The 27,455-nt window shown below is 40.1% G+C and overlaps 2 protein-coding genes across 7 annotated transcripts in view; both read left to right on the top strand.

The window, feature by feature from the left end:
• Window positions 1–3,286: 3,286 nt before the first annotated feature.
• Window positions 3,287–19,832, top strand: ncs1b (neuronal calcium sensor 1b). Of its 5 annotated transcripts, XR_015094864.1 has the most exons (11): window positions 3,287–3,475; window positions 4,053–4,162; window positions 5,036–5,154; window positions 8,652–8,676; window positions 12,286–12,424; window positions 14,989–15,067; window positions 16,251–16,339; window positions 17,768–17,845; window positions 18,245–18,352; window positions 18,539–18,671; window positions 18,762–19,832. XR_015094864.1 is itself a non-coding variant. In XM_086076379.1 (10 exons), exons 3-9 carry the CDS (start codon window positions 5,091–5,093, stop codon window positions 18,341–18,343), a joined length of 573 nt encoding a protein of 190 aa, XP_085932505.1. In that variant the 5' UTR covers window positions 3,287–3,475; window positions 4,053–4,162; window positions 5,036–5,090; the 3' UTR covers window positions 18,344–18,352; window positions 18,539–19,832. The 5 variants fall into 5 exon arrangements, 3 of the variants coding, with proteins under 3 accessions (XP_085932505.1, XP_085932506.1, XP_085932504.1); XR_015094863.1 differs by having other exon boundaries at window positions 18,245–18,671; XM_086076379.1 differs by having other exon boundaries at window positions 18,539–19,832.
• Window positions 19,833–21,752: 1,920 nt separating this feature from the next.
• Window positions 21,753–27,455, top strand: part of hmcn2 (hemicentin 2) — a 52,911-nt gene continuing 47,208 nt past the window's right edge. For both annotated transcript variants that reach the window (XM_086076067.1, XM_086076066.1), the window contains exons 1-4: window positions 21,753–22,177; window positions 23,960–24,030; window positions 24,448–24,606; window positions 25,479–25,601. In XM_086076067.1, the coding sequence (XP_085932193.1) occupies window positions 21,919–22,177; window positions 23,960–24,030; window positions 24,448–24,606; window positions 25,479–25,601 (612 nt within the window). In that variant the 5' untranslated portion in view covers window positions 21,753–21,918. The remainder of the gene's footprint in view (window positions 22,178–23,959; window positions 24,031–24,447; window positions 24,607–25,478; window positions 25,602–27,455) is intronic.

Genomic DNA, 27,455 nt, shown 5'->3' with positions numbered 1-27,455 from the left:
GGCCCTTTTCCGTTCCAGCATGACCGTGCGCCTCAGTGCACAAGGCAAGGCATACTTGAATGAGTTTGGTGTGGAAGAACAACTGTGGAGCATCGTGTCTGCAGGAAGTATACCCCAGCGCTTGCTGTGATGTGGAGGGAATGGGATTGCCATCAAATGAGATTTCTTGCTCGCCACTGGGCCTCGAAATTTTCATGTGACCCCCAAACTGCAATCTACAATCAACATGTACCTAATAAACATCTGTCTGGTGCATAATATATATATCGAATGACAACAAAGCGGACTTTCTTTTCGTGTCAGAGAAATTTGTGCTGCCAAATACTCTTAGCTGAAGCTTTCAATTTGAATGTATCATCTGTAATGCATCATTCTTCCCCCTCACCTATTCACCGCCAATTTGTCTTACATATCAAACTCAATAGAAACCCCAAGGTTCTATTTGGCACCGTTAATGGTGTTATCTCACTCTCTCTTTGAACAATTCTCAAACTAATAAATGGTAACAGCTTTCTTTCTTTGGCAATACTGTGTCCCCCACCCCTATCTCACCATCTGTTACCACACTTGACTCCATTCAAGCAATCTGTCTGCAAAACCTAATGAAATTGATGAGAAGATGAAGCTCTTTTGCTGCTCATTAGACATAACCCACAGCTTTGTTATTCCCGTGAGTTCTGCCCACAATTGCTCCTGCTATTCCATCTACAACCTCCGCACGCTCTTGGTTCTTTCTGCACCTGCCGATTCACCTATACTTTCAGATTTTTGTCCATATTGTTAAAAATATTTTTTAGTATATTTTTAGGTGAGCGCAGTTTTTCATGGAAAAAGCTTATTGGAAGTCTATCCCCACTTAGTTAAGAATTATTTTGGGGGGTGGGCAAGGGGGGAGATCAGTTCAACTATTGGCTATCCATTCACACTGTAAACCCGATTGCAAATAATACAAAAAATACAAATACTCAAAGTTTTATGAAACTACTACTAACTTAACTTTTTTAAGTTGGTGTAACTTTGTATGCTTTTATGAGTTATTTGTATTAAAACGTTTTGATTAAATTGAACTATACTAGTTTTGGGCTAACTTAAAAACATGAATTAGCTGATGTTTCATAATTTATTTTACTCATTAATTTGTAATTTTATTTTAGCACTATAGTTGACATGTAAGTGACGTGACAGTAAATGATAATTTTTTCTCAGTTTCCTATCTGGTTTAAATAAATTAATGATAATTTATGTTGGATTATAAACATATGCTCATAGCAGGCGGCATGGTGGCCAAATGGTTAACATGTCTGCCTCCTAGTCCAGAGGTTGTGAGATTGAATTCGGCCCTGTGGCCTTCCTGGCTGGCGGTTGCATGTTCTCTACGTTCCTGCGTGGGTTTTCTCCGGGTACTCCAGTTTCCTCCCACGTTCCGAAAAATACGCATGGTATGTTAATTGTCCCTAGATTGTCTGTGCCCTGCGATTGGCTGGCAACCAGTTCAGGATGTACCCCGCCTACTTCCCGAAGACAACTGGGATAGGCTCCAGCATTCCTGGGATTCTCGTGAGGACGCACAGTGTACTTATTGTTTGGACTTCTGTTAACTTAATCCAGTGGTTTTATAACATTTATAAATTAGTAACTGAGAATAATTGAGTTGTTGTAAAATAAAGCTTCTAAGTAACTATGTATATAAAAAAAAATAGATTTAGTGTAATCAAACCATTCAAGTACTGCAAAACTTTAACTTTTGAGTGGATGAACCCCCAAAAAAGTGGGGCAACAAGGGTGGCGGGGAACTATTGGCTAATGTTGGTCATTTATACACCCATTTTTGCTATTACTAATTGTCCTCATGTCACTCTTCTTATGTTAAATATATCACAATATAGCCATTATTGAAAAATTCTAAGTTAGGCAAGATCATTTCCAGGCTTCCGCTCCTGTAAAAATAAAAATAAAAATGTTAGGGTAACCTAACCTCCATTTTTGATGCCCAGGGAATTTTTGTATACATTTGCTGTGAGGTGTCCCATACATATAATATAAATTTTGACATTTTGCTTGCTCACTTGCCTCCAAGAGAGCCCCGGAATGAAGGGACTATTGAAAGAGACAAGGACTGTGGGTAGCCACCTGCCTCAACTGGATAATGATATGATCTCAGTATACCAGACAACATGAGAAGCTTGTTATTAGATGAGCACAAAATCAGAATTCCTTGAATGATACATCCATCCCTTTCAAACCCAATGTTACAACATTGGCCATTAAATTATGCTCCCAAATTGAGAAGAGGTGACTTTGGAGCACGGGTGTGTAATGTACGCCCAGGGACAGTGTGTAAAAAGTTTAGATTTTTTAATATTCATTCATTTTAAAAACCCAAATTTCAATAATATGCATAAAAACGATTTCTATCACATCAATGTAATTTTTTTAAATTGCTAATTATATGATATGGGTCGTGCCTCACCTTACAGAAAGTTGACATGTTTCACCGCCATCTTTTTGCTACGGATACCCGAAGAAGACAAACGTGAAGGCACTGTTGTGCACGTGCTTCAAAACGTACGTGCTTCTAACTTAGTTTGTTGCATTTATTAGTTCACTACTCGATGGCAAACATTTCCACACACTGTCACTTTAAAATTATCTGTCATTGTTTGTGTGTGTGTGTGTGTGTGTGGGGGGGGGGGGGGGGGTTATGTAACAAATGTATTAGAGGCAACTTGGTATTGTATCGGTGACTACTCAAGAGTTGAGTACTCTACTTACTGGTATTGGCCTAGAAAAAAAGTTGTATTAGCATATTTTATTGTTTGGTTATTGCATGGTAAATACAGTGTTCCCTCACTATAACGCGTTTCACTTTTCTTCTTGTCTCGCTGTTTTGCATTTTTTTTTAGAGCAATTTTGCATGCATTTTTTTTTTACAGTAATTACCTAAAATACCTATTTTATAAAATGTATGAAGGTTTGAATATTGAGAATGTGAGAAAGTGTAAGTGCCTTGATGATAAAAATAATCTAAACTGTAGTGAAGGGTTTAGAGCCTTAAAACATTCATAATAAATTTAAAACATAAAGCTAACTACTTCGCGGACTTAATTTTTCTGAACCAAACCCTAGCCGAAAAAGATTGCCACAGTGGCCTTTGCATCCTTACGTTTGACTTTGTATGGGTGTCTGGGAGGAAAAAGTTTTGTACACCCCTGCTTGAAAAGCACACGCACGCGCGCACAACCACGAATACGCGTAAACACGCACACGCGCAGACGCAGGCACGCGCGCACACAGTGTTGAGTCACGAATGTGTGCGCACTGAGGCCAGGCCAGCAGCAAGATTGAACGTCACTCCCTGTCGGCGGCTGGCTGGAGCAGCACAACACGCGGCCATGCGCGAGGCAGCAGCGCCAGCACTTCATCTCGGCTCTCTTCTGCGCTGACGGAACGGCGCCTTTCCTCTTCTGTACCTCAGGTAAAATGTTGACTGCCCGCTAAAGCTGGCTTTTAATCCTACCCTTGGTGTTTCATGACTTGTTTTGGCAGGTTAGTAGCTTCGCGAGACGGCGTTTTAGTGCTAAACGTCGCGAGTTGAATGACTAGCAAAACATGCAGTGACTGTAGCCATAAACTGTGTGTTGCTATGCAACGTCCTACCGGCCGCCGCCGCCGCCTCAGCCGCTCACGATGTAGGTAATCTTTTTTTTGCCACGTCATGCGTGAAAAAAATTAAATACAGGTAGGCAATACCAATACAGTACTATCTTTTCGCTTATACGTCGTCTCCATTCGTTTTATGTGCACACGCTCGTATGAGTTTAACAGTTTTTTTTGCCACCTGTTCCTATTTGGGTACTGATTTAATTTACACCAGCGACTTAAGTTTAAATGTGAACACTTTTCTTTCGCTCTGCTTTGATTGTTGACTACTTTAGAGCTTTTATCAGCTTCTTTCCAGTCAGAGGTCTGTGGTTTGGGTTGACCATTTCCACTACATCATCAGCATTTTCCTGCTCTGTCATCACTGCTCTCTTGTGTGTTCATGCCCATAGCACTACCCTGCAGCCCAAGACACGTGAGGACACAAGATGGTCATTCCCAGCGGGACTTCGCTCAGCAGGACGTCACTGGCCATGGACACATGCAGATGTTTGCAGTGAAGGTGCCTGCACAATACTCAGCTCATATGTGGCGGCAGTTTGACATCAGTGTTCCTTAACACTGCGACAGAGAAATTCTATTATCCCTCACCTCTGTCTGCTGCATTGGTAGGAGAGGAGGAAATCACCATACCATGTTGTCTTGAAGCCAGCAACGAGGAAGAATTATGAGTCAGAATGGAGGAGGAGGGAACCTTCACTCTTCAAATCTGCCTTTAAGCTTGATAGACAACTGGCATGCTTATTTGGAGAGCAGGGAGCGCTCCTAATATTGGACAATGACGCACCAGCATGGCTTCTTCTTTTCCGTAAATGATCACTACATTGTTTTTGCTTATATTTTTGTCCTACAGATCACTCTGTAGCGCAAAGTACATGAGACAAGCTCTCTGTATTCAATGATTTTTTTCTTAGACACTTCCTTATCTGATCTGTCAAGACTGTGTGTGTGTGTGTGTGTGTGTGTGTGTGTGTGTGTGTGTGTGTGTGTGTGTGTGTAGGGAGGGGGCGCGGGGGTACTAGACATAATGTGAAGGTTGGACTTGGGAGGGTGCTTCACTCACCCGCTGAGTGGCGACTTGCTTCCAAGGATGTAGCAAGGCATCCAAGCGCCACTCTTCTCCCACGGACTGCTATGGAGAATTGAGCAGACACACCATGCTCTGAAATATCGCAACAGCCTAATGGCCCTTCATTACAGGGACCTTAGGCTCTATGGAGAGTGTGTTTAGTTAGTTTTGAGCTATCGCCTCTTAGTTTGTCAGGAACTGCATTCATTCTTTTGCAACCGCACCGCAGTGATGTGTGTTTCCTTGCTTCCACTGGTGTCATTGCATTGGCCTTAACTAGCCTGCCTTTGTTTATGTTTCTGGCAGAAGAGCAGACTGAGGTAATACCAGGTGGACTTGAAGGTGTGAAGAGCTGAAAATCATGGGTAAATCCAACAGCAAGCTCAAGCCAGAGGTGGTTGAGGAATTGACGAGGAAAACCTACTGTGAGTATCCTCTTGTTTCTTTTTGTGTGTCTTTAATGTTTTCATCCTGCTGAAACCTTTAATTGAAATGACAGTTGGCACAAAACTAAAAGAGCAGAATTTGCATTGTTACCGCTTCTTCTCATTGCCAGCTTTTAAGCAAATAGCCCGTGTCCACTGCTTCTAATTTAATTAAATACAACAGAACCACACTAGCTAGATTGAAGCTGCTGAAAAAAAGCACATTGTTCTTCGACAAATTGCCATTGGGAAAGGTCAAGCTCTACTTTAAGTTATAGGGATCATTTAATCATGCTGTATGCCAGGGGTCACCAGCCATTTTGAAGCTGAGAGATACTTCTTGGGAACTGATTCATGAGAAGGGATACCAGTTTGATATGCACTTCTGAAATAACACTTTTGCTCAAATTACCTTTAATAAAAGCATTATTAAGGCCTGACCTACTGTATTTAATCGGCCGATATTAGCTCTTTTAAAATAGTAAAGATTTGTATTGATCTATTTTTGTACACATTATCACACTACAAGATAAGACAAAGATAATGATGTTCAAACTTCCTCGCCAAAATAAGCGGAAAATTGGCAAATTTTTGCAGAGTTTGCTCTCATTTGTGACATTAAACAAATACGTACTAAAGGACAACATATTGGAAAACTGTCAAAAGTTCTACCTGAGCTTCATGTCTTTAACATTGTAAGCAAGCCTTAAGGGATCCCAAAAATGAGTTATTTTATTTGCTAAATTTTTATTTTTATGTCTATTAACTGGAATTATTATCAGAATCAGCATCGGGCTGAAAAAAACATCCATATTGGTCGGGCTGTAGTTATCATTTGTTAAAATGAGCATTTATTGGTATTTGTTTATGTGAATGGTTTCTCATAATTTTATGAAACAGATAAGTATCAATATGCAGCATTTTATTTCTATAAATTCATTTTCAAATGATTACTGCTACAACATTCCTGGGAAATCACAATTATCCCATGACTGGTGAGCTATTTTTATGACAAACAGTTTTTACATGAAAGCAATGTACCTTCTCACACCATGTGAGTAAATGGATTTGTATAGAAAAAGAAATACTGTAACTAAGACTGCTTTACAGTTACTCTGCAAAGCGAAATGATTCAATTGGGACAGAAGCACTCACTCACAGTATAGACATTGTCTTGTATTTGCTCCTGATGATTCTTTCATTCGAGCTTTCGTAACATAAACTGAACATTACCATTGTCCCCCTTGGTTTTCAATCAGATTTGAACTCAGTTTGATAATTAGCAAAATGATGTCTACACTGAAAGACACCATTTATGTGTGTGTGTGTGTGTGTGTGTGTGTTATTCTTGGGGCACATCGTCATCATCATCATTATTATTATTATTGTCGTTCTTGTCATTTGAGCTGTGCATTGTTGCAGGTGTGAGTGGGAGCCGACATCCATTGGCTGCTTAATGACTGTGTTATTTGCATGGTGGCACTCTCCACAGCAGAGGCAAGGCGGGCTGCTGCGGCAGGAAATTGCTGTGGAGGAAGACGTGGCTTCTTGCTGGGCTGGCCTGCTTGCCACTGTCCTTTAACTCTTCCTCTCGCGCAGCCTTTCTCTCTGGCTCCATCCACTAATTTCTCGCTTTGAGCAGGGAAGGGAATAGTGTAATTAGGATCTTATCTGGTTAGCATCTCTGAGAGGAGCACCAGGCTGTTCTCCTCCACATCGTTCTCCCATCTTTTCTTGACTTGTGACTGCCATCAATCATATGTTATGCTACCTATTTCTTGGTCTCCCATGAGAAGCTTTGTGTCCATCTTCGTCACCATTTTCCTTTGTTTCTTGACAGATTGGGGACTGAGGAAATTTCTCTTTCTAAATGTCTCTTCGTTTCCGTGGTAGAAAAAAAAGGAGGGCGTTTTTTCTTCTTCTGGAGAATAATAGCTTGTGTTGACAGAAAACCAACCAGGGCCTGGCCAGCAGTGAGAGCTGTCAAGTGTGTGATTTAGATGCAGAGACATTTTTATAAACTAAACATGAAGACATTGTACAGTCATTGAATAGCCGACAAGAGTACAAGAGCGCTTAAAGAGTTTTCAGATTAGGCCGGAATTACTGTTCAGTCTCGCATCACATGGCAGCACCAGCGGTCATATTCAAATGTCTCCAGGGTGAAGGCTTGGCCTATCTAATAGCGTGATGATTCTTCTGTGTTGTCAGAGCCATGAAGAGGCTCACAGTGACAGAGTGCAAGCGGGAAGGGTTTTAGCAGACCCTCCAGGGCCAACCAGCCAAGTAGGCCCTGCACTTTCTTGCATGGACGGGTTGCATTACTGCACATTGGCTCTGACTTGAGTTATATAACATTTCTAAAGTAAATCATAGCCATGCTGAACGAACTACCTCCATTTCTGACTACATTAGCAATTTAATGGCAGTTTATCTTGGTTGACAGTAGTGAGATTGACTGTGACATTCGCTGCCAGGCGCACGTGAAGCCTTTCTAGGTGAGTTGTACAAATGAAAGCGATCCCCCAGTCGGCTTCCAGCATAATCGCCTTCAGATGAGCAGCAATTACAGACTACATTAACATTCAGTCAATAACCCTTTCAAATTTTGATGACTGGCAATATTTGGTTTTTTTAAAGGCCATGTAAACAGGTGCAAAAAAATTATGTCTATTTGCGTGTTGTCCGCTCACGTATGTACACGCCTTATCGCAAATGTTTCAGATACCGGAAATGACCATAACCCTATACTGACTGACTGCATGTAAATATGTTTAGGATTACATGCCCTGCAATAAAGGGTGTTGGAAAGAAATGCTGAAATTGTACCTGCATTTTTATGAACTAATTGTTCTGCTTTCTCTGGTTGCACCTTGAACTCACTATTATGAATCAACATCTTGATAATTATGTGTCCTTAATGTATTCTGGAGACGGGAATTAATAAGCTTCGGCTTCATCCCGTCAGCCCTTTTTCTTTTCGGATATAACAAATATATGTTGTGTTGTAAGCTGTTGTGTTGAAACGTGAAATGTCAGAGAAGAAAAATTGATGAATCAATACAAACACAAAGAAAACTACAACCATGAGTTGCTTTAATTCAACTGGACACATTTGAAGACAATGTAAAGCTGAAAGGGTTTTTGTTGGATATTAGTATAAAATAGTGCCTGCGCAGGCTTGATAACATATCAAGCCTTTTACACTGTCCTCTTTGTTAATGCTGTGGCCGACCTGTCTTTGCTCAGCCTTAATTGTCCTCTTGTCAGGGTTCACTTGCACTAGTTCCCTCCTAAATGGCCTGAATAAATTATCATCATTTCATGAAATCTTCTGATTCCATAAAATATTCTAATAACTGTCCACTCAAGGTAAGCTGGATGATTGCTATTTTCACTAAAGTGTTTGATGCCATAGCTCTAGTGTCCAAAACGGTGATCTTTAATGGTGCAAGGAATTTTGTCCCAAAGCTAATGCCACTCTATTTCTCTTGCAGTTACAGAAAAAGAGGTGCAACAGTGGTAAGTGTGGGATTTCTTTCTTTCAATCAATCAATCAATCCATCCATCCATCCATCAATCAATCAAACTGCTTGTTGATACTTAAGCCAAGAGCCCAGAGTTGACTTATTTGAAGTTCTGTTCCTCACTGTTCTATTCTGAAAACGGAACGACTTTGAAGCTTTCTTGAAACTTGAGAATCTTTCAGGCTTGGTAACGCTAATGTGTCAACTACCCTTTTTGCTCCATTTGGACAAGGAATGACTGATAAGAGAAGAATGGCAGGGGCACGAGAAAATTTGACTTTCAAGAATGTAATCACGGCAAAAGTCGATACTTCACAAGGCGTCCGGGAACTATTCCTCCCATCTGTACCCCCATCTTTTGTCAGATCAGAGCCCACGCGATGATGTAACATTTACAGTACTTGCATAGATCAAAATGACACATTGATGCGGAAGAGGCACCCCAGACCAGAAGAAGTCACACAACAGTGGCTAGAGTGATTATTACTGTGGAGGTGCGAATTTCTGAATGTAATTGTGAAGGCACTATCTGACAGCCGGGGGCGCTGGGGTAGCAAGCAATTCACCTTCATTACAAAGATGATTCAAGCATGAGTGCAGTCCTCTCATTTGTTTGCTGAATGCTACTGCTGCTGGGCTATTGTTGGGAAGCATGAAAAAAACAGAGACCAGCACATCTGATAAAAAAAAAGAAAAAAGGAGCACTGTAATAAAGCAACCATTCGCCAATGTTCACACTTCAATTCTCCTGCTTTCTTTTTGCATTTCACAATCTAATTCACCATGCTTGAAACGAGCTCCTTTGTGAGCTAGCCACTTTTCTCGAGTCTGGTAAGGGATGGAGCATTGGAGGGTCCGCAGCCTCGAAGGTAGCTTGTCTTTGGCCTGTTTCTTCAGTGCATTGGGGCAGAATTGCATCCCCCATAAAGCAAGCTAGCCAACCATCACTCACTGGTTTTCCATGGCAAAGTTTGCATGAATTGTCACTTGGATATTAGCAGCAATCAACACTGCTGAGGGTGAGGGATGAGAGATAATTTTACCAGGGGAAATGCCAGATGGCTTGTAATTAGAGCACATGCACAGACACAAGAATTGGCAGGGTTAGAAAAATGTCAGTGTTGCGCAGAGAATTCTCTTTCTAATTATCCAGAAAAGAAACAGTATTAGTATTCCCTATATACTCACCTAAAATCAGTACCGATATGTCATTGTGTGCTGAATTTATTAATGACCTGAGGGCACGTGCCAGGAATAAATACTTCAACTCCTTGCAAATTCTTATTCGTCGTCTTATTGCCAGTTTTACTTCTGCTCCGCCCCATCACGACCCCAAGCATAGACTGTGCATCTGTCACCGAGTCAGATCTCTAATATGTGCTCATGTTCTTCACAAGTCAAGGTGATTCTGGTTAAGACTGTGAAGACAGGCTGACACTTTGCTGACAATGTGTTTCCTCTGATTCCTCATTACATGCTTGGTGAAATTCACCGATGGTGTAGTGGTACACTCGCCTGACTTGTGTGCAGGCAGTGTGGCTTCAGTTCCCACTCAGTGAAAGTAAAGTAAAAACACTGCCACAGTTTGGCTCTAGCCACATGTGCTACTACTCAACCGGCAGGTAAACAAGCTCAATACCTGCCGCTTGAGTAGAAGACATTTTGGATTTGATGCCCCAAAATCTGTGATTTTGTGTATTGTCATCATTTGCAGATGGGTCAGGATCTGCAAAGTAAGATATTACAGCAAACACATCTCATTCACAGAAGGGTCTTTATTGTGCTGCCATTGTTAATAATCCAAGGTTTCTCAGGGTTTTTCTTTTCTTTCTTTTTTACAGGATTTTTAAAAAATAATTGTTTTTTTTGGGGGTTGGGGTGTCAGGTCCCGACCCACTGTTGTACTGTAGTAATTCAGCTTTTCTCATTTTTTAACAATGTATTCTACACAGAATTCAAAGTTGACTAATATGCCCAACACTATTTCCAATCAAAACCTACAATGTATTAAAACCATTAGACACAACTTTTTTCCCATGATAGTCCAGATTAGGTTTACGAGTGCACAAGTACAAAATGGGTTGATTAATGAAAGGCTTCTTTTTACATTGTGTTGCACCAAAGAATAGCTTATGTGCACCAGTGTGTTCTATCAATGAATGCATTATTCTGCCTGGCAGATATAATATAATAATCACTGCCTAATAATGCTGCCTGATGAGTTCAGGTTTCAATTGCTTTGGCCTTGAAATGTGATACGGATTGTACATCCCAATTTGGCTGTACTGTGCTTTCATCTCCCCCCCACACACACACTTTTATCTCAATAATTCAAGTGCGAGATGGTTGCTTTCTCTTTTTTTCTGAACTTGTAGCAGCAGCAGTGCATCAAAGCACTATCATCTTGTCTTGACGACACGGAGCTTGCTTCATCATCCCCAGAGTGGAGTAAAAGTAGTTTCGTGGAAGTGTGGAGCCAGCGGTCGTCCTCTTCATCACTCTTCCGATATGAACTTGGGCTGGTTTTGCTGTTGATCAGAAGGGACGGCTTATTGAATATCATTCCTTTTTGTTATTATGTGGGACAGTAATATTTTTGAAACTAAGATCTATTTTGATGTAAGATGAATACGTCTATATATTTTTTTTAAGCATATGGCAAACTGACTGTATACAAATATCTGTTTGTGTTTGGCATTGTATACTGCTGAATGCTCCACATGCACTGTTCCACCCACTAATTGACCAATATAATACAGGTGCGCAGTGATCAAGTGCTCCTCCAGGAATGAAAATACACATTTAGTTCTTATTCCGTCTACATGGGAATTGCGTTTCTCTTTCAGACGCAGGGATGTTTGAAAACAAGCGGTACAGTGAAGGTGTGGTGAGCAGTGGCTCATTTACATGTGACAGGACCACACCCCTTCACTCAAAGTGATTGGTTTTAACCAGGGTTGTAAGAGGATGCTGAGTGTGTTTCTGAATTCTGAATCCTTATTGTATTTTGACTGAAAAGTTAAGACACTTGGGAACTCCTTTAAATTGTGAAAAAAATTGCATAATGTGTCCTCCTTTAGGAGTCACTGGTGCTATAGGTGGAAAGTAGTAAAATGTTGTTGAACTTGATTGATCAACTCGTTGGTGATTGCTGGTATTGCTTTTGCTTGCCCGTATTGGGTTATTATGTCATTAATAGTAATAGAGTTATTAGTGTTCAGTCTGGCTGCCTTGGTTCTTGATTGAGCGGTACATGGAAAATGCCCACCTTTGAGTGACTGCACTTGAAATTGCTTATGAATTGCGTCTATATTTAGCCTAATATACATGAAGTCGCTTTCTAGATAGGCCATTTCCAAGAGTAAGGGGACGTGCTCAGACTTGTCTGTCAGCCATGCATATTATCAAAAGAAGACGAGAGAGTAATTCGATTGCAGCAAACGATGGTCTTATCTGTAACTGAGACAAATAGCTTTGCATTTCAACTTTTTCATCAGATGTATTCTTAACTACATGCCCATTGCAGACAGGAGGTGTTTATGATTACTCTACCTTGTGTGCCTATTGGTTCATTATTGTCTACCTCTGTCTGTTTTTCTGACAGGTACAAAGGCTTCATTAAAGACTGCCCAAGTGGACAACTTGATTCTGTGGGCTTTCAGAAGATATACAAGCAGTTCTTTCCTTTTGGAGATCCCACAAAGTTTGCCTCTTTTGTCTTCAACGTGTTTGATGAAAATAAGGTTTGTGATCTCTATTTTCTATCATAGCAATGCATGGCAAAACTTTAGACCTGCTTATATGAAAATGATGTGTCATTATATGAAAATGATGTGTCATGTGGTTTGTCCAGTTTGTGATGTATTTGTTCAGTAATATTTTTATTTGAGGACATTTGCTTGTAACAGATACATATTAGTTACATGCCTCTGTAGATAATAATAATAATAATAATAAGAAGAAGAATTTAAATGCACTCATTCTGATTGACTTTTCACTCCATTTTTTGTTTCAAATCATTCAGAAAATTAATTTTTGGGGGGGAAATTAGGTTCCCCCCCTTTAGTTAAGTATCTTCTTTCTGAAGCATTGTACAGCAGGGCTGCTTGATTATGGAAAAATAATAATCACGATTATTTTGGCAATCATTGAAATCACGATTATTCAAATGATTATTTATTTTTTGGTACAAAACAAGAAAATGTTTACGCGTTTAAAAATATTAAGACCAATTAAAAAAATAGAAACACTATGATTATGTAAGTTCCTTTTGGACCAAACATAATTTATAATAATATATATTTATAATAATATATGTTTATTTATGTTGGCAAAAACCTGAAGTCGGAGTGCAGCATGTGCATTATGCAGAAGGACGATCATTTATTTTTGGGGTACAAAACAATAAAATGTTTAAACGTAAAAAACAAATAAAAAACATTAAGACAAATGCAATTCTTTGAAACACTATAATTATGCAAGTTCCTTTTGGATGAAACAAAATTTATTAAATTAGTTATTTTAAAATTTAAAAAAGGTGCAAACGTATCAATTTAAACAACTCAGAAGCTACTATTAATAATCTTTTGATTTTGTAATTGTGGAGTGTAATAATTGAAATTGTTATTGAATTTCGATTAATTGCACAGCCCTACTGTACAGTACATCAGGACAAAGTGTACATGCTCATTTCATTACAATCTATAGAGTCCTTTAGAAGGTCATTTGGAAGACAAACGATTTTTGAACATCTCCCTATAGGTTAGGTAAGCCCTGCAAGGTTATTGGCTTTGTGTGTCTTTAAGATGAGACAGTTCCTCTTTGGCTACAGTATGACCTTCACTGGTATCAGGCGCCCCATTGTTGAAGAATGCACTGATCTTAACAGTTTCTATGACTTATTCAACAAGCATGTCTTCTTGTGATAGTTTCTTTCTGAGAGAATTGATTCTAGACTGTTGAGTCACGACCCAAAAGTGGGTCACAGACCAATTATGGAAGTAAACGTGCAGCGATCACAATCTTTTGGTTGATCACCGATCTCTGATCTTTTAAAAAGTATAATCTGCCGATCACAATTTTATTTTCATAACAGGCAGCATACACCTTCAGAGTTCCAATCTTATTTTATTGGAAAACATTGAACAGAATCTGCAAATTAATAAAAACGGGTTGTTTTAACTGCAAATTAAGTAGTTCTCTCAAATAAAAATGAAAAGACTATTCTCAGTAGAAGAGGACAGTGACTTTTTCAGATCTTTGAGGAGGAAGATGAGATTGGTGGAAAACATCGTTTTTTGTTTAAGGGATCAGCCGATCACCGATTCCCCCAAAATTAAGGAAATCGGAGCCAATAAATCGGCCGGCCGAACGATCGGTTCACATCAATTTGGAAGGGTCGCGGACAACTAGTTAAAATATGCCTTGTTTTGATTATTTCACTACAGTACAGAGGTGTACCAAGCTTCCATGTGGAACATACTAAGTAAGCAACAGGAAGTGTAGCTGCATCTCGCTTTTGGCACTTATTTACTGTACTCCCCAATCATATAAAGTGCAGTCCGGCCACTGGCTGGAGGACATCACGGCGAGCAATATGCATTTGGCACTGCCTCAAATTCATATAATATACTGTCTATATATGTGTTTTCAGAGGCTATTTTTTAAACAAATCATGTTGTGTATTGTTCTTAACTTCTATGAGGTAGATTGCGACAATAGGGGAAAAAAACTGTTGAGAACCACTGTTCTAGAGCACACAGCTAAATGCTAAGATGAATGTAGCCAGGAAGTGAGGCTGAGTGCCGCACCAACAGGAAGCCACTTTATATGAGCTGGTGGCTGTTGCATGCGTCACGGTGTTACTGAGTGATAACTTGAGTGATGAGTCGGTCTGAATCCACAGAATATGACCTTCCCGTCCAACACACATCATAATGATGCACAATACAATATCATATGCATAACTTATGATCTGTAGTAATTTAGGGATAGATAAACATTTCCATTTCAGGTATGATGAAGTTGTTACCATATTCTTAGAAACCCTGAAAGGATTTCTCTACAGTACCCAGTCATTGTGTGTTTGTGGAGTGTAACTTTTTAGACTTGTGAGCCATTGGCATCCATCTAACTAATGACCAGAGGTGATATTATTCTGCCTCTGGAGAGAGCTTGGTGCAGGGCAAAAATAGCCACAAACTTCAAGTAAATGTCTGGCCCTGTTTTGTGCAGCATGCAGCAAGGACATTTCTAAAGAAGTGTAAATGTGAAGTCATCTTTTTTCCTCGCTTGTGCCATTTTCTAGGATGGACGCATTGAGTTCTCAGAGTTCATCCAGGCGTTGTCGGTCACTTCTCGAGGGACTCTGGATGAGAAACTTAGATGTAAGGTGCAATCTCTATTACTATTGTTAACATTTAAATGGCATGGTTTTGAATTGGGTGTTATTTTTTTCCCCACTGGTTGATTTACAAGACATATGAGTTGCTGTGATAACAAATTTTTTTTTTGACTGAGCAAAATATGCAAAAAGTGCTTTAACCTATCCAAAACATTTGAAGTTGTCGACCGACTCTGACAAAAGTATTCGCATGTCAGTGACATCAGTTTTGGACAAAAATATCGATTTTGAGATTTCTCTAAAAGAGCCTCCTTGAGCTCTAGATTTCCATTTCCCAGCAGCACAAAAGTTAAAATTATAATAGAATCGCCTGAAAATAATCAATTATTACAACAAGTGCATATTTAGTCAGCGTGTTTTTAGTCGACTTTAGCTAGCAGTGTGTCTTGGAAACCTGCCTCAAAATAATCCGGAGTTCCTCGCCTCTAACGTCACTTTACAAAGGATTGATGTAAATGGAAATAGCAACCATTAAAAGTTGAAATACACCATAATGTGACCCTCCAGCACAAAGTGAACAGAAAACACACATCTTAACAGAAGTGAGCGGCTAAGGTTTGTAATCCAAAGAGTTCCGGGATCTCTTTCTTTAACGAGTCTATTTCTACTCGTGTTTCGTATAAGCATTTCTAACTGACGAGGGTGACACACTCATGCGAGCAGCCGAGTGTGACAGCGAGTGTAAGAGTGTAAAAGTTGTGAAATGCCGTCTATGTAATATTGTAGACTCATAATGTATTGTAAATAATGTAATGTTTATGTCAGTCGTCAGACTTGTCAATTTCATGTGACGCTGTACACGCCACTTCATCAACGCGCCATCAATGAACCGTCTGCCTGAGTCACAGAATATCACCAGAAATTTTTCAATTATATGCTCTTTTAACTGGGATGAAATTCATATCAATTATGAGCTAAATATAAAACTTGAAGATGAAAAGATCATCGCAATGGTGTCGCTTGTAAATATAGTATTTTACGGTATGTTTAGTCTTGTGTTCCTTATGTATTATAAAACCTGTTGAACTATCAAAAAATGTTCATTTTCTTTATGTGACCAAAAGCATTTGAAGTCACAGTAACTTAGGAATGATGACATTTGCTCAGCAGCCGAGCCTCTGAGCTGTAGTAAACTACCTACTTTAATATTTGATTTTTTTCCCCAGGGGCTTTCAAGCTATATGACTTGGATAATGATGGCTACATAACCCGTGATGAGATGCTGAACATAGTCGATGCCATTTATCAGATGGTGGTAAGTTGACTGAACATTACAAAGAGTGCAACCAAACACAATCCATTCGGAGTCTGCATGGTTAACCTCCGATACTTGGACTTTTTCTTCCAGAAAGTTTTCAAGGAAATCATACGTGTCGGAAAAAAAAGTGAATCACTGTAGTACTCTATATGTTAAAACAATAAAACACACTTTGAATACTCAAAATGTCAATACCAGATGGAAAGGGTATGACACAATGCATGTTGCAGTTTCTTTTTTTCTTTTCCTAAAAAACGTGTTTTTAGTCTAAAACGAAATGAAGTCCTAACTTGACGGATGATTCGCTGCACGATTCTAAGTGCAGTCAGAAAAGGCCTTGACGTTTTGGCTATTATATCCGTCCATCCATTTTTTATGCAGCTTGTACTCATTAATGTCATGGGTGAACTAGAGCCTATCCCAGCTGACTTTCAGAGAGAGGCACAGTACACCCTGAACTGATCGTCAGCCAATTGCAGAGAACATATTGACACAACAATTTACACTAACATTCACATCTTGGGACAGTTTCTAGTTGAATATTCAATTAGCCTAGCATGCAGTGCTTTTTAAATGTGGGAGTAAGTTGAAGTACTGTACTTGGGGAAAACCCACAGAAGCATGGGGAGCGCATGCAAACGGCACACAGGAAAGCCAGTGCTGAGATTTGAGAATTGTGATAATAATGCTGTCGTGAATATTCCTATTCTTGCAAATATATACGTTTTGGGAAAGAAGTGCAAAAAGCCATAAAAAATGCACTAATAGTTAACAGTTAATATTTTAAGTAGAGCTGTCAAACGATAACATTTTTAATCAGATTAATCACATCTTAAAAATTTTATTTATCACAATTAATCGCTTAATTAAAAAGGCTTTTTATTAAAAATGTTGCCTGCTAAATTTAAAGAGCACCTGTTATGTGTTAATTCTTTTGACATTTAATGTTATGAGGACGTCTTCAACATTTTCTGATCTACTGCACACGCTAATCCTCTTTCAGTTAATTACTGGCATAATTTAAAATGGAAAAAAAATGACCCCGATAGTTTGACACAAACAAATATTCTGAATGTCACATGCACTTCAATGCTTTTTTTTTAAATTGCTTAAACACAACCTGTGCCACCTTTAGCGTAACCATCTGCTATCACGATAAAGGATAATCTGGAGCCAAAATGAATAATGCCATTCATCTGCTTTAATTCATGATTAATGCGATATTTTTTTTGTGATTAATTACTTAGTTAATGCTTTAACTTTGACAGCACAAATTTTAAGTCCCCTCTATTATAATTTTTTATATTTTTAATATTATTTGTTATTACGTTTTTATCTTTTTATTTTACCATCTTTCTGGTTGTTTGAACGGTTCCCACTGTACTTGCCTGATTGTTTTTGAAGTGTAATAAGTTGGTATTTCAGGGAAACACCGTGGAGCTGCCAGAAGAAGAAAACACACCAGAAAAGCGAGTGGACCGCATCTTTGCAATGATGGACAAGGTTAGTGCAGTTTCTACAGTGCAACAGACTTGATGTATGTTGTGTATAAAAGCAGTGTGTGCATATTGTTTACCATTAAAAAAAGCGTAGTGGCCACTTTCAGGCAATTGAGATGGACTCTGTTAAATTTAGAACTGCAAGCTGTATCTATCAGTGTCATTCATACTGTTAACACTATATGGTAGTCAAGTCTCCTTCCACACTGGCCCTCAGAGCCAGTACCCACTCTCTAAACTCAGGGAATCTACTTCTGCGAATGATGAGCTGAGGCCTGTACGTGTGTCCAAGCAGCACAGCCACAAAGTGGCTGAAATCCAAGTCCACTGACCGTGGGGCCTTGCTTGCCCCCTGCTGGTGATACTGTGCTAATGGCGTCTCTGTCCCATGTGCCTCTTCCAGAATGCAGACGGGAAACTGACTTTGCAGGAGTTTCAGGAGGGCTCCAAGGCCGACCCCTCTATTGTGCAAGCACTGTCTCTTTATGATGGTCTAGTCTAAGAATGCAAGGTGAGTGGAGTATTCATGTGCAAGCCACATGCACATTTAGCCAAGGGGAAGTTCCGACCATCCAATAAATATTATGCCATCCTTGTGTCATCTGAGCCAATAAAAAAAACAAAAATCAATGAATGGCCTAAATCCAAAGGAAAGCAGCTGCTTTCTGCTCTCAGTTTGTTCTTATGAATTATTCAGGCGACCCACTTGTTTGCTGGCAATCAAATGGTCTTTCGGTGCCGAGCGAAGAGCCTCTTCCTCCGCCTCGTGTAATCCACCAGCTCCTGCCAATTGTTGCTGACATCGTGCTCAGCGTTTTGTCAGCTGTGAAGTGAGCATGTGAATGCATATTTTGAACACGCCATTTAAGTGATTATCCTGCATGATCTGAGCAAAGACATGTTTGTTTTCTTTAATGGAGATCACACTCCTACCCTTGCTAGACGGATCCAATTTAGCATTGGAATCAGACAAATCCAGCACCATCAAACAATCGATCTTGCTCATCCAGAGGAGGACTGACAATCAGCAGACACTTGTTTGTGTTTCCAACAAGGATTGCCGACACATTTTCCGACGCCGTTCAAACCTGGCAGCATAGCCCACGGTCATTTCAACACACTTGTGCTGCTACTGTGTGCTTCTGTGCAAATGTCGCAGCCTTAATCTTTCCCTGCCAAAAGTCCCAGGAGGTGAATTACGTTAGAGGCTTTTCCAGACTTTTCACAAGAAGAGGCAGCGAGCTGTGCTGTCATCATGGACTTTGACATGAAAAAAAGTGTGTAGAGTGAGCACTAATTTAACGTTACAAAGCAGTGTATTGTAATATGTAAATATGGTATTATAGTAATTTAGTTCCTGCTTTGCTTTATTCAGGAGTTTTCACTTCTTTTAAAATGGAATGAAGTTTTATTTTTTATCAAAGTTGTCGAAATGTTTTGCACTGCATTTTTCACTACTATTGTGGGATTTCTTTTTTCTCACGCTCTGAGTTTCCTCTCCTGAGAGAATATAATTTTGTATTTGTGGAAGAGTGTTGAAGGAGCTGGGACTTTTCTAAGGATGATTTTACTGTTTGCAGCCTGTGAATCCTATTGTGTTTTCACTTCCCAGTGAGCATGAGTGTCTCGTGTCAGCAGTGCAATGGCTGAGCAGCATCGCCGAAGCTCATGGCTTAAAATTAAATTGAGGCTCAGTACCCTCGTTCTCTTTCAGCAGACAGCGTGAGGCACAAACAAACACCAATTCTCATTGTAAAGCTTTTGCGAGCTCTATGGCTACTATTGTCCACTTTATATTTGTCCTGATGTGTAAAGCCAGAGCATGCAATCATGCCTTGTACCAATTCTTAATTATTTTTTGTTGAAGCGGTCATGTTTTAGCACAGTCACTGATGTTATGCCTTATGCAAATAATGATTTACTGAATGACAAATGCCATTTACCTGTCATTGATCAGTATGAGAGCACATAATAAAATGCATTTAAATGGTGGTGTGTCCTGGTATTATTATAATATTTTAGAACATTCTCACATGGATTAAGATGCAATTATAGTAACAAACCTAATGTTTGGGACACTGTCAACACCTAATTTACTTATGAAAATAAATAAATCAGGCACTAATTTCCTGCCTATAATTGGTCCAAAACGCTACTGCTTGGCTGCTAACCGGTACACGGAAGCTAGAACAGTGCCCCCGTACTGACATCCCTCCATTGGCTTCCTGTACATTGATTTTAAAAATCTTATTGTCTGCTTTTAAGTGCTTAAACGAACTTGCACTAACTATCTGTCTGACCTGCTATCTGTAAATGTACCCTATATTCCCCAACGTCCCTTAGGTTGAGCTTCCCCTAGTTATTCCCAAATCTAGTATTACACTCAGGGGAGACCGGGCTTTCGCAGTAGCAGGCCCAAAGTTGTGGGACGCTCTGCCTCTGCCTGTAAGGCAAACCCTCACACTACAGGTTTTCAAATCACGCCAGACAGACAAACATTTTTACTCATTGGCTTTTAAAACTCAGGGGTGACTGCCACATCTTTGACACAAAGTACGCGTCATGTTTGAATGTTTTTTTTCTTTTTTGCGTTTTATGCTTTTGATATGTTTTATATTTTGAACTGTGTGATTTTTGTGTGTGTGTCTTTTGTCATGGTTATTATAATTTTAATTAAAATGCCTGTGGTTAATCAAACAATAAATGACTATGTTTCATTTCTTATCAGGTTAACCTTGTGTACTGGCATTCTGTGGCATGTCTATTTCACCACTCATATGTGGTCTATGTAAAATGAACTAGACCAGGGGTCAGTAAGCTTTACTGTCAAAAAAGCCATTTTAGGCACCAAAAAAATTTGTCTGGAACCACAAAACATTAATGAACAGTATGTTCGTGTTGTTGTTAATTAGTGTAGTTAGTCTCATGTACTGATGGCCCAAGAGCTACTTAGAACTGCACCAAAACAGAAAAATATGAGAGCAGCATCCAATATTCTTCTGCCTTTCGTCTTCTGTTTTTGTACATTTTCAGACTTTGTTTTTCATACTTTTTTTTAATTTAATTTAATTTTTTTAACTTTTCTGCCTTTCTGTCAGATGTCTAAATTTTTGGGCAATTTTATGGACATATTATGATAATTTCTGCCTCTTCTTTTTTGGGGCTACATTTTAGCCAATTTTATTTTTGCTGTCAGTTTTGCTATTTTGTGTAGGTTTTATGGTAATTTTCAGGATTTCTTCTTTTGTTTTAGGACATTTTATGGTCATTTTTTGAATAATTTATTTTCTACCTGTTTTAAATTCGATTCTCTGACATTTTTAGTAATTTTAATAATTTTGTGCTTTTTATTGTCCTCTTTGGACATTTATGGTCACTTTTTGGACATTTTTAGTTTTTTTTAGTAATTTTTTTTTTACCTTTTTTCGTCTCTTTTACTGACAACTGTGGCAATTAAAAAAAAATCTAAAACATTAATTAATTTAAAGAATGTTTTATTTAAAAAGAAAAAAGAACACATATGTTGTTTTTTTCTTTTTTAAGAGATCCACAGGGAGAGAGGTACCCTACTAAAGAGCCACAGGTTGCATACCCCTGAACTAGACACAACGTTTACAGCCCGGCTTTGTGGTGCTGATGTATACGATTGATCCTAAAAGTGTCGTCTGGATTGAATGGGCATGTTGAATCGAGTAAAAGGCTGCAAGTCACAGAAGGGTCAAGTTACACGCACTCACGCATCCAATTCAGGTTGGGTCTCTCCGCAGGAACTTTTTAATACCTATCCCCGCCCCCGTTTGGAGCGTCAGAACACCAGCTCTCCAGGGGTGCTCCACTCCACAAGTCAGCCTCTCCACACTTTGCTCCAAACTTTACGCACGGATGTGCTCCTCTGGACCTATTTTACACCGCATTTGGATGCATTTTCTTCCCAGGTTTATTGCCGATTTAAAAGAGAGTTACACTCCTACTCCTTTTTATGTATTTTTCAAACTTTTAAACGTTTCTCTGGTGATTCGTTTTATTCCAGGACGGATGCAGTAGATTTTTACTTATTTTTTTATTTTTAAGAAGAAGATGAAGGGTGTCTTGATAACGTGCCTGGTCCTGGTGCTATGTAGCAGCATGCAAAGGCTCCGGGCATCCCCGGCATTGGCGGAGGGCCACGGGTCGGATGTCAGCGCCTCAACCCTGGCCTTTGTGTTCGATGTGACCGGCTCTATGTACGACGACCTCAAACAGGTGATCGATGGCGCTTCGCGGATTCTGGAGAAGACCCTCAGCCGAAGGACCAGACCCATCAAAAACTTTGTCCTTGTTCCATTCCATGATCCAGGTACTGTTTGCGCCACTGGAAACTGTCTTGTGGATAAAAAGCATGTTTTCGTGAATGATTTGTTAGTATTTGTGTGAATAAATAAGCACTCAGAATGTAGCTTATCTATCTCACAATTTTGTCTGAAAGTTGAGACAACAATAGGCTAAGATAAACAGATGGACTACCATAAAGCACGAATTTGTCGCATCTGAGCTAATACAAAAGGTTATAATAACAGTAGCCTAATATTGTTTTTGCGCTTTAGGTTATGAGTAGCCTACTTATGGAAACCAGATGCAGTATTTGAAATGATCCAGTTCTTAAGTACGCGCGTATTAAATTTCATTAGATCAAGTCAATTAATAATTTGGTTTCACTCAAAATTGTCACCTGACACTGCAGTAAATGACAAAAGCTAGCTGTTCATATTTTAACCCTCAAATGTTACTTTTTGTGGCTCATGCTGCAACAGACCTGTTGTCAAACTAAACCAATAGTGAGGCCAGGTAAGGCTGCTCGCCCCTTCCCTGTGGACTATATTGGAAATGCTAGAGCTTGAAAATAAAAGCACGTACTCTGATGGGGGAGGTTTTTTGGGCCCTGATGAGAAGCATATGCTGTCTGCCTGTGTGTAATTAGCCCAATCACCCTCCCCAGCCCGCCCTCTCTACCAAAACTCTAAGACCCCCGGTATAGCCAGCGTGAGGTGGTGGTGATGGTGGGAGGAGGGAATGTTCTGGTGGTTTGCCTTAACCTCGCACATTTTGTCTCGGTTAATGTGGCCTACCCTTGAGGACCTTGTAAAGCTTCAGGATAGCTAAGAAGCTGTGGTGGCTGTCAAAGATGTGCTGTCAGACCTTTATTGCCGCTCACGAGCACGGTGCTACTGTTGAGAAAATAAACGAGATTGGTGAGGTAGCGTCATCGGCTTGATGCACAACTGCAAGCTCTGCAAGATACTATAGGGCTTAATAAAAGGTTTGTGCATACAAACATTTGCAAACTTAATAACAAAAATGTGAAAGCTGAAAAACTAAGTGGGCACACTCATGATTGTTAACATTTCTGAAATGCCAGAAACGCAGTCTTTAGAGCTCTTGATAATCTGGGGGCTGACTTGGAGCTAGTCACAAGAAGGAGTCATGCCTCTTGTGGCTGTGGGCTCGATGGAAGTGGGAGACCCTGTCATGTTACATATTTGGGACACTGGGTCTTCAGTCATAATTCGGAGACCGAACATTGTTCTAGTGGGAATCAGTCTTATGCCACGAATAAAGATGGATGTTGTTCCAGTGGGAACTGTTCTAAACAAACCTGATGAGACTGAAGACAGTGACTAGTGAAACAGCCCAGATGTGAGGCAGGTGGACATTTGACAGACATAAATCAGGCCTCCTCGTCTCCTCTGGGATCATTAGTGCGGGGCGCTAGCATGTAAAAAGAGGACCATTAAATTTGTGCTTTGGAGCTGATGTTCCACCATGACTATCGGCTATAAATAGTCTTAGCATTAATGTTTTCTGACATTATTTTTTTCATATTACCAAGAAATTATGAATACATATGTTTGGTGAAGGCCCCTTCCATCATTACTGTTCCCCCATCGCATAAAACAAGCATGCTTGGCTAATTTCGCAAGGAACGCTGTAAAATACCTTTGGGATGAATTACAACAGTTATTCCTAGAGTCAAATATGTTGTAGCTGGAAAAAGGTAAACAACTTTCCCCAAAACTTTGGTCCAGAGCATATTTCAGTTGGGTATACGGTCACTTGATGGGCTATGTTTTCATCCTTACAGATATCGGTCCAGTGTACATCACCACTGACCCTAAGAAGTTCCAGCAGGATCTTCAAGAGCTGTTTGTTCAGGTGGGAACAGAAGACATGTAGCGATTATTGCACCGTTAATATACCACAATATTATCTCAGGCTTCATGTGAGTGTATGTGGACTGTATCGTAATCGGGTCAGTATAATGCAGTGCAAACAGTGGTTTGATCCCTGAAGAGTTGAAGCTGGGTAACTCAGGAATGTCCATTTCAAGGAACAATCTTCTGTAATTTGAAGTTTGGATAGAAAGCCAGATCTGCTCTTTATCTACTGATCGTTCTACAACACCATGTAGCCTATGGCTGTAGAAGTAGAATTGTTACACAATTATTCATCTCTTTTTTTTATTTTGTATTGATGATGCCCTGATATGATGTTGCATAGAACAAGTTGTAAAAAGTCATCTCGTCCAGTGGTATATTTGAGGAAACATTAATGTGGTTGTAACTCACACAGGGTGGGGGTGACTGCCCTGAGATGAGTGTTGGAGCCATTAAGAAAGCCTTGGAGGTTTCTCTTCCTGGATCCTTCATTTATGTCTTCACCGACGCTAGAGCAAAAGACTACCGCCTGAAAAGAGATGTTCTACAGCTGGTGCAACTCCGTCAGTCTCAGGTAAACATGAACAACCTTACATGATTCGGAAATCACCTGTTGGGTTCGGTGTCTCGAAAGTTTAGTTCATGTCATTGTATTGTCAACAAAGCACAAATAATTGATTTAGTGTGTGAGCTTCTGGGTACAGGAAACAAGTTCAGAGAATTGTATCTAAATCATGGATGTGTGCACAAACAATAAGGTATTCAAACTCACGAGAGAAGAATCAGGTCAACAAGAATGTGTTAAGAAATGCAAAAAAAAAATGGCCATCAACTTTTCCCAAGGAGAAAGATAAACTGACACAGAAAGATGGTGACAAGAGTGTTTGTACTTTTGGCAAGTTGATGAGACACAGATACTATACAGGCCACAGCCAAGTAACAAGGAAGAAGGCAAACACTGTGGCCGGAGGTGAATGAATCAGCAACCAGAAACTGAATGACTTCCAAACTCCCCCTTCTCCACAGCATTGTACCTCTTTCACTAGACATGACTCTACTCGCTATTAGCATTGGCAAAAGTTGATACCACCAGGTACTGTATCGTACCAGCAGGGTGCAGGATGACTCAAATCAATACCATATTGTCGACATAAACCCCTGCGGGCGGCCGATAGGTCAAGCACATTCGGCATTACTGACTTATAACGTGTGAAGATACACAGATTGAAATGTATGAGTATGCTAACATTAGCTTGCTTTAGCCCTGAGCCTAACATTGCCACAGCACTCCAATGTCCTACACTGTACATTAGTAGACTTTTGAAGTCCGCATGACAAAATACGTCAGCGTGACCGCGTCACCATAGACTAGAGGCAAATGAAAAAATGCTGTCAAAATGCCAACGTGGACAAAAGTAACTCTTATCTCTTTTGTCTTGTTGCCAGGTGGTATTTGTGCTGACTGGGGATTGTGGTGACCGCTCACAGCCCGGCTACAAGGTCTACGAGGAGATTGCCGCCACGTCCTCAGGGCAGATCTTTCACCTGGACAAGCAGCAGGTCAATGAGGTGAGAACATGACAAAGAAGCCTTCCATTTGAGTCCATTTATAAAAGGGATGTCTGATTGGACAGTCAACATCAATGTATCTTGTCAGGGGCAGAAGCAGAACTTTATCGTCCCTGTAAATTGTTTTAGTCACTCGTATCCTGCCTGAGTGTCAACACAGCACAGGGCTGGGGAGTGCGGAACCCGAGCCAACAGCTCTGTGTTCTGGTGGCCTACTGAACCCGTGAACTCAAACACGTTTGTGTGTGTGTTTGGGTGGGTGGGTGAGGTAGATGTTGGTGGGGTTAGGGTGTAGGTCTGTTTTCTGTCAAGTTATGCATGCATGTTACAAAACATACATGCCTGTGTGGGAGGAGTTCCTTTATGTCAGTTGGATGTTCGTACTGTTATTTTTTATTTGTAGGGAATAGGAAACTAAATTCAGTTGAGCTATCACACCTCAACTCCACATGGCTTTTGCTGGAGCGAGCATCTTGCCATGCTTTGTTTCCATAAACACATTTGTACACTTGAGATTTGAAGACCTCTTTATCACACCTCGTGTGTGTTTAGCCAATTAGTGCAAATTGGTTAAGCCTCTAACTGGAATCATAGTAGCACATCTAACCTCTACCCTGAACAGCATTTTAATATAGTGTTGCCAAATCAATTATTCTGTACGGGGTCTCAGTCTATGGTCTCTATGGAAGGAGTGTGTACAGCAAAGAAATTGAAATTACTCTCTAATCCCAGGATATGATCTGTCATGGTATTTCTCAATCCAACAGCTGCCTGATGGGGCTTGTGTTGGCTCGTCACACAACAGCTCATTGCCAGCATTAAAATTGTTGCATTCTTTACGGTACTACAATTTGACTAACTTGCAGTGCTACATAACACATTACAATACTGTCCAGATATTATCATAATATGGGACACTTAAAAATGACAAAAGTGTTGATCTTCATTGGTAGCTTTGAGCATTAGTTTGAAATGAAGATGGTGGTTTTAAAGCACAATAAAGGTGAAGGTGATTTTTTTGGCATTAGGGATTCAAGCATCTCTAAAAGAATAAGCCAAGGTAATATTTATCCTCAGGTCATCTTTCTGTGTGTGCAAGACAGAGATCGCCTCACTGAAAAACAGGTGGACTCACATAAAAGGTCTTGGCAGGTGTTTTGCAGCTCAATTAGTAGTCTCGGGGGTCCATCTGGGACTGATTCGCTCTAATAATCTTGATTTGAGGTGGGACAGCTTCTTGCAAATGCTCATGATAGTAGTTTGTAGACCCTTGCCAAACTGCAGTCAAGCTGTGGAAGTTGAACACCTGCGCCTCGAATTGTGCTGCTGGCAGCTCAGAATAGCTTAAGTAGGGTCAGGTAATGCACTTGGTCAATAGAGTCCCAACCGTTAAGTTAGCCCATCCGTCATGCTTCTATGTATAGCAAATGAAGTCTTTACAAACTTGTTCAACTGAGACACCTTGGATGATGTTTCAAAGGACTTTTGATCCTCTGCGTTCCCACGAGATGAAACAGGGCGTAGCTGCACATTGCTCAGCATGCTTCAGATGAGCACTGTTGCGTGGCCAGTCGATGCTCCCGTGTCTTCCCTCCACTTGTTTTCATCTAACGCACACTCCTCTTGCGCTCTTTTAGTGGAGGCAATAGACACCATTCAGGGCCAGATGTAGGTCACCTCTTAGCAGTTTCCTGCTCTGCAGGTGATGACTGCACATATGGCAGACATTACAGCTGTTTCCAGTTGTAAAACGTGGAGAGGAACCAGCTGCTGTCAGGACTAGGTAGATCTCATAGACATAATCGCGTAGGCCTGATGATTATGTTATCAAAGGTTTGGTTGTTTTCGATTTTC

The sequence above is a fragment of the Leptonotus elevatus genome, chromosome 5 (genome assembly GCF_054856555.1).
Source record: "Leptonotus elevatus isolate MCC_2025b chromosome 5, RoL_Lele_1.0, whole genome shotgun sequence".
Classification (NCBI taxonomy): Eukaryota; Metazoa; Chordata; class Actinopteri; order Syngnathiformes; family Syngnathidae; genus Leptonotus; species Leptonotus elevatus.
This window is presented reverse-complemented; position numbering and strand designations above follow the sequence as displayed.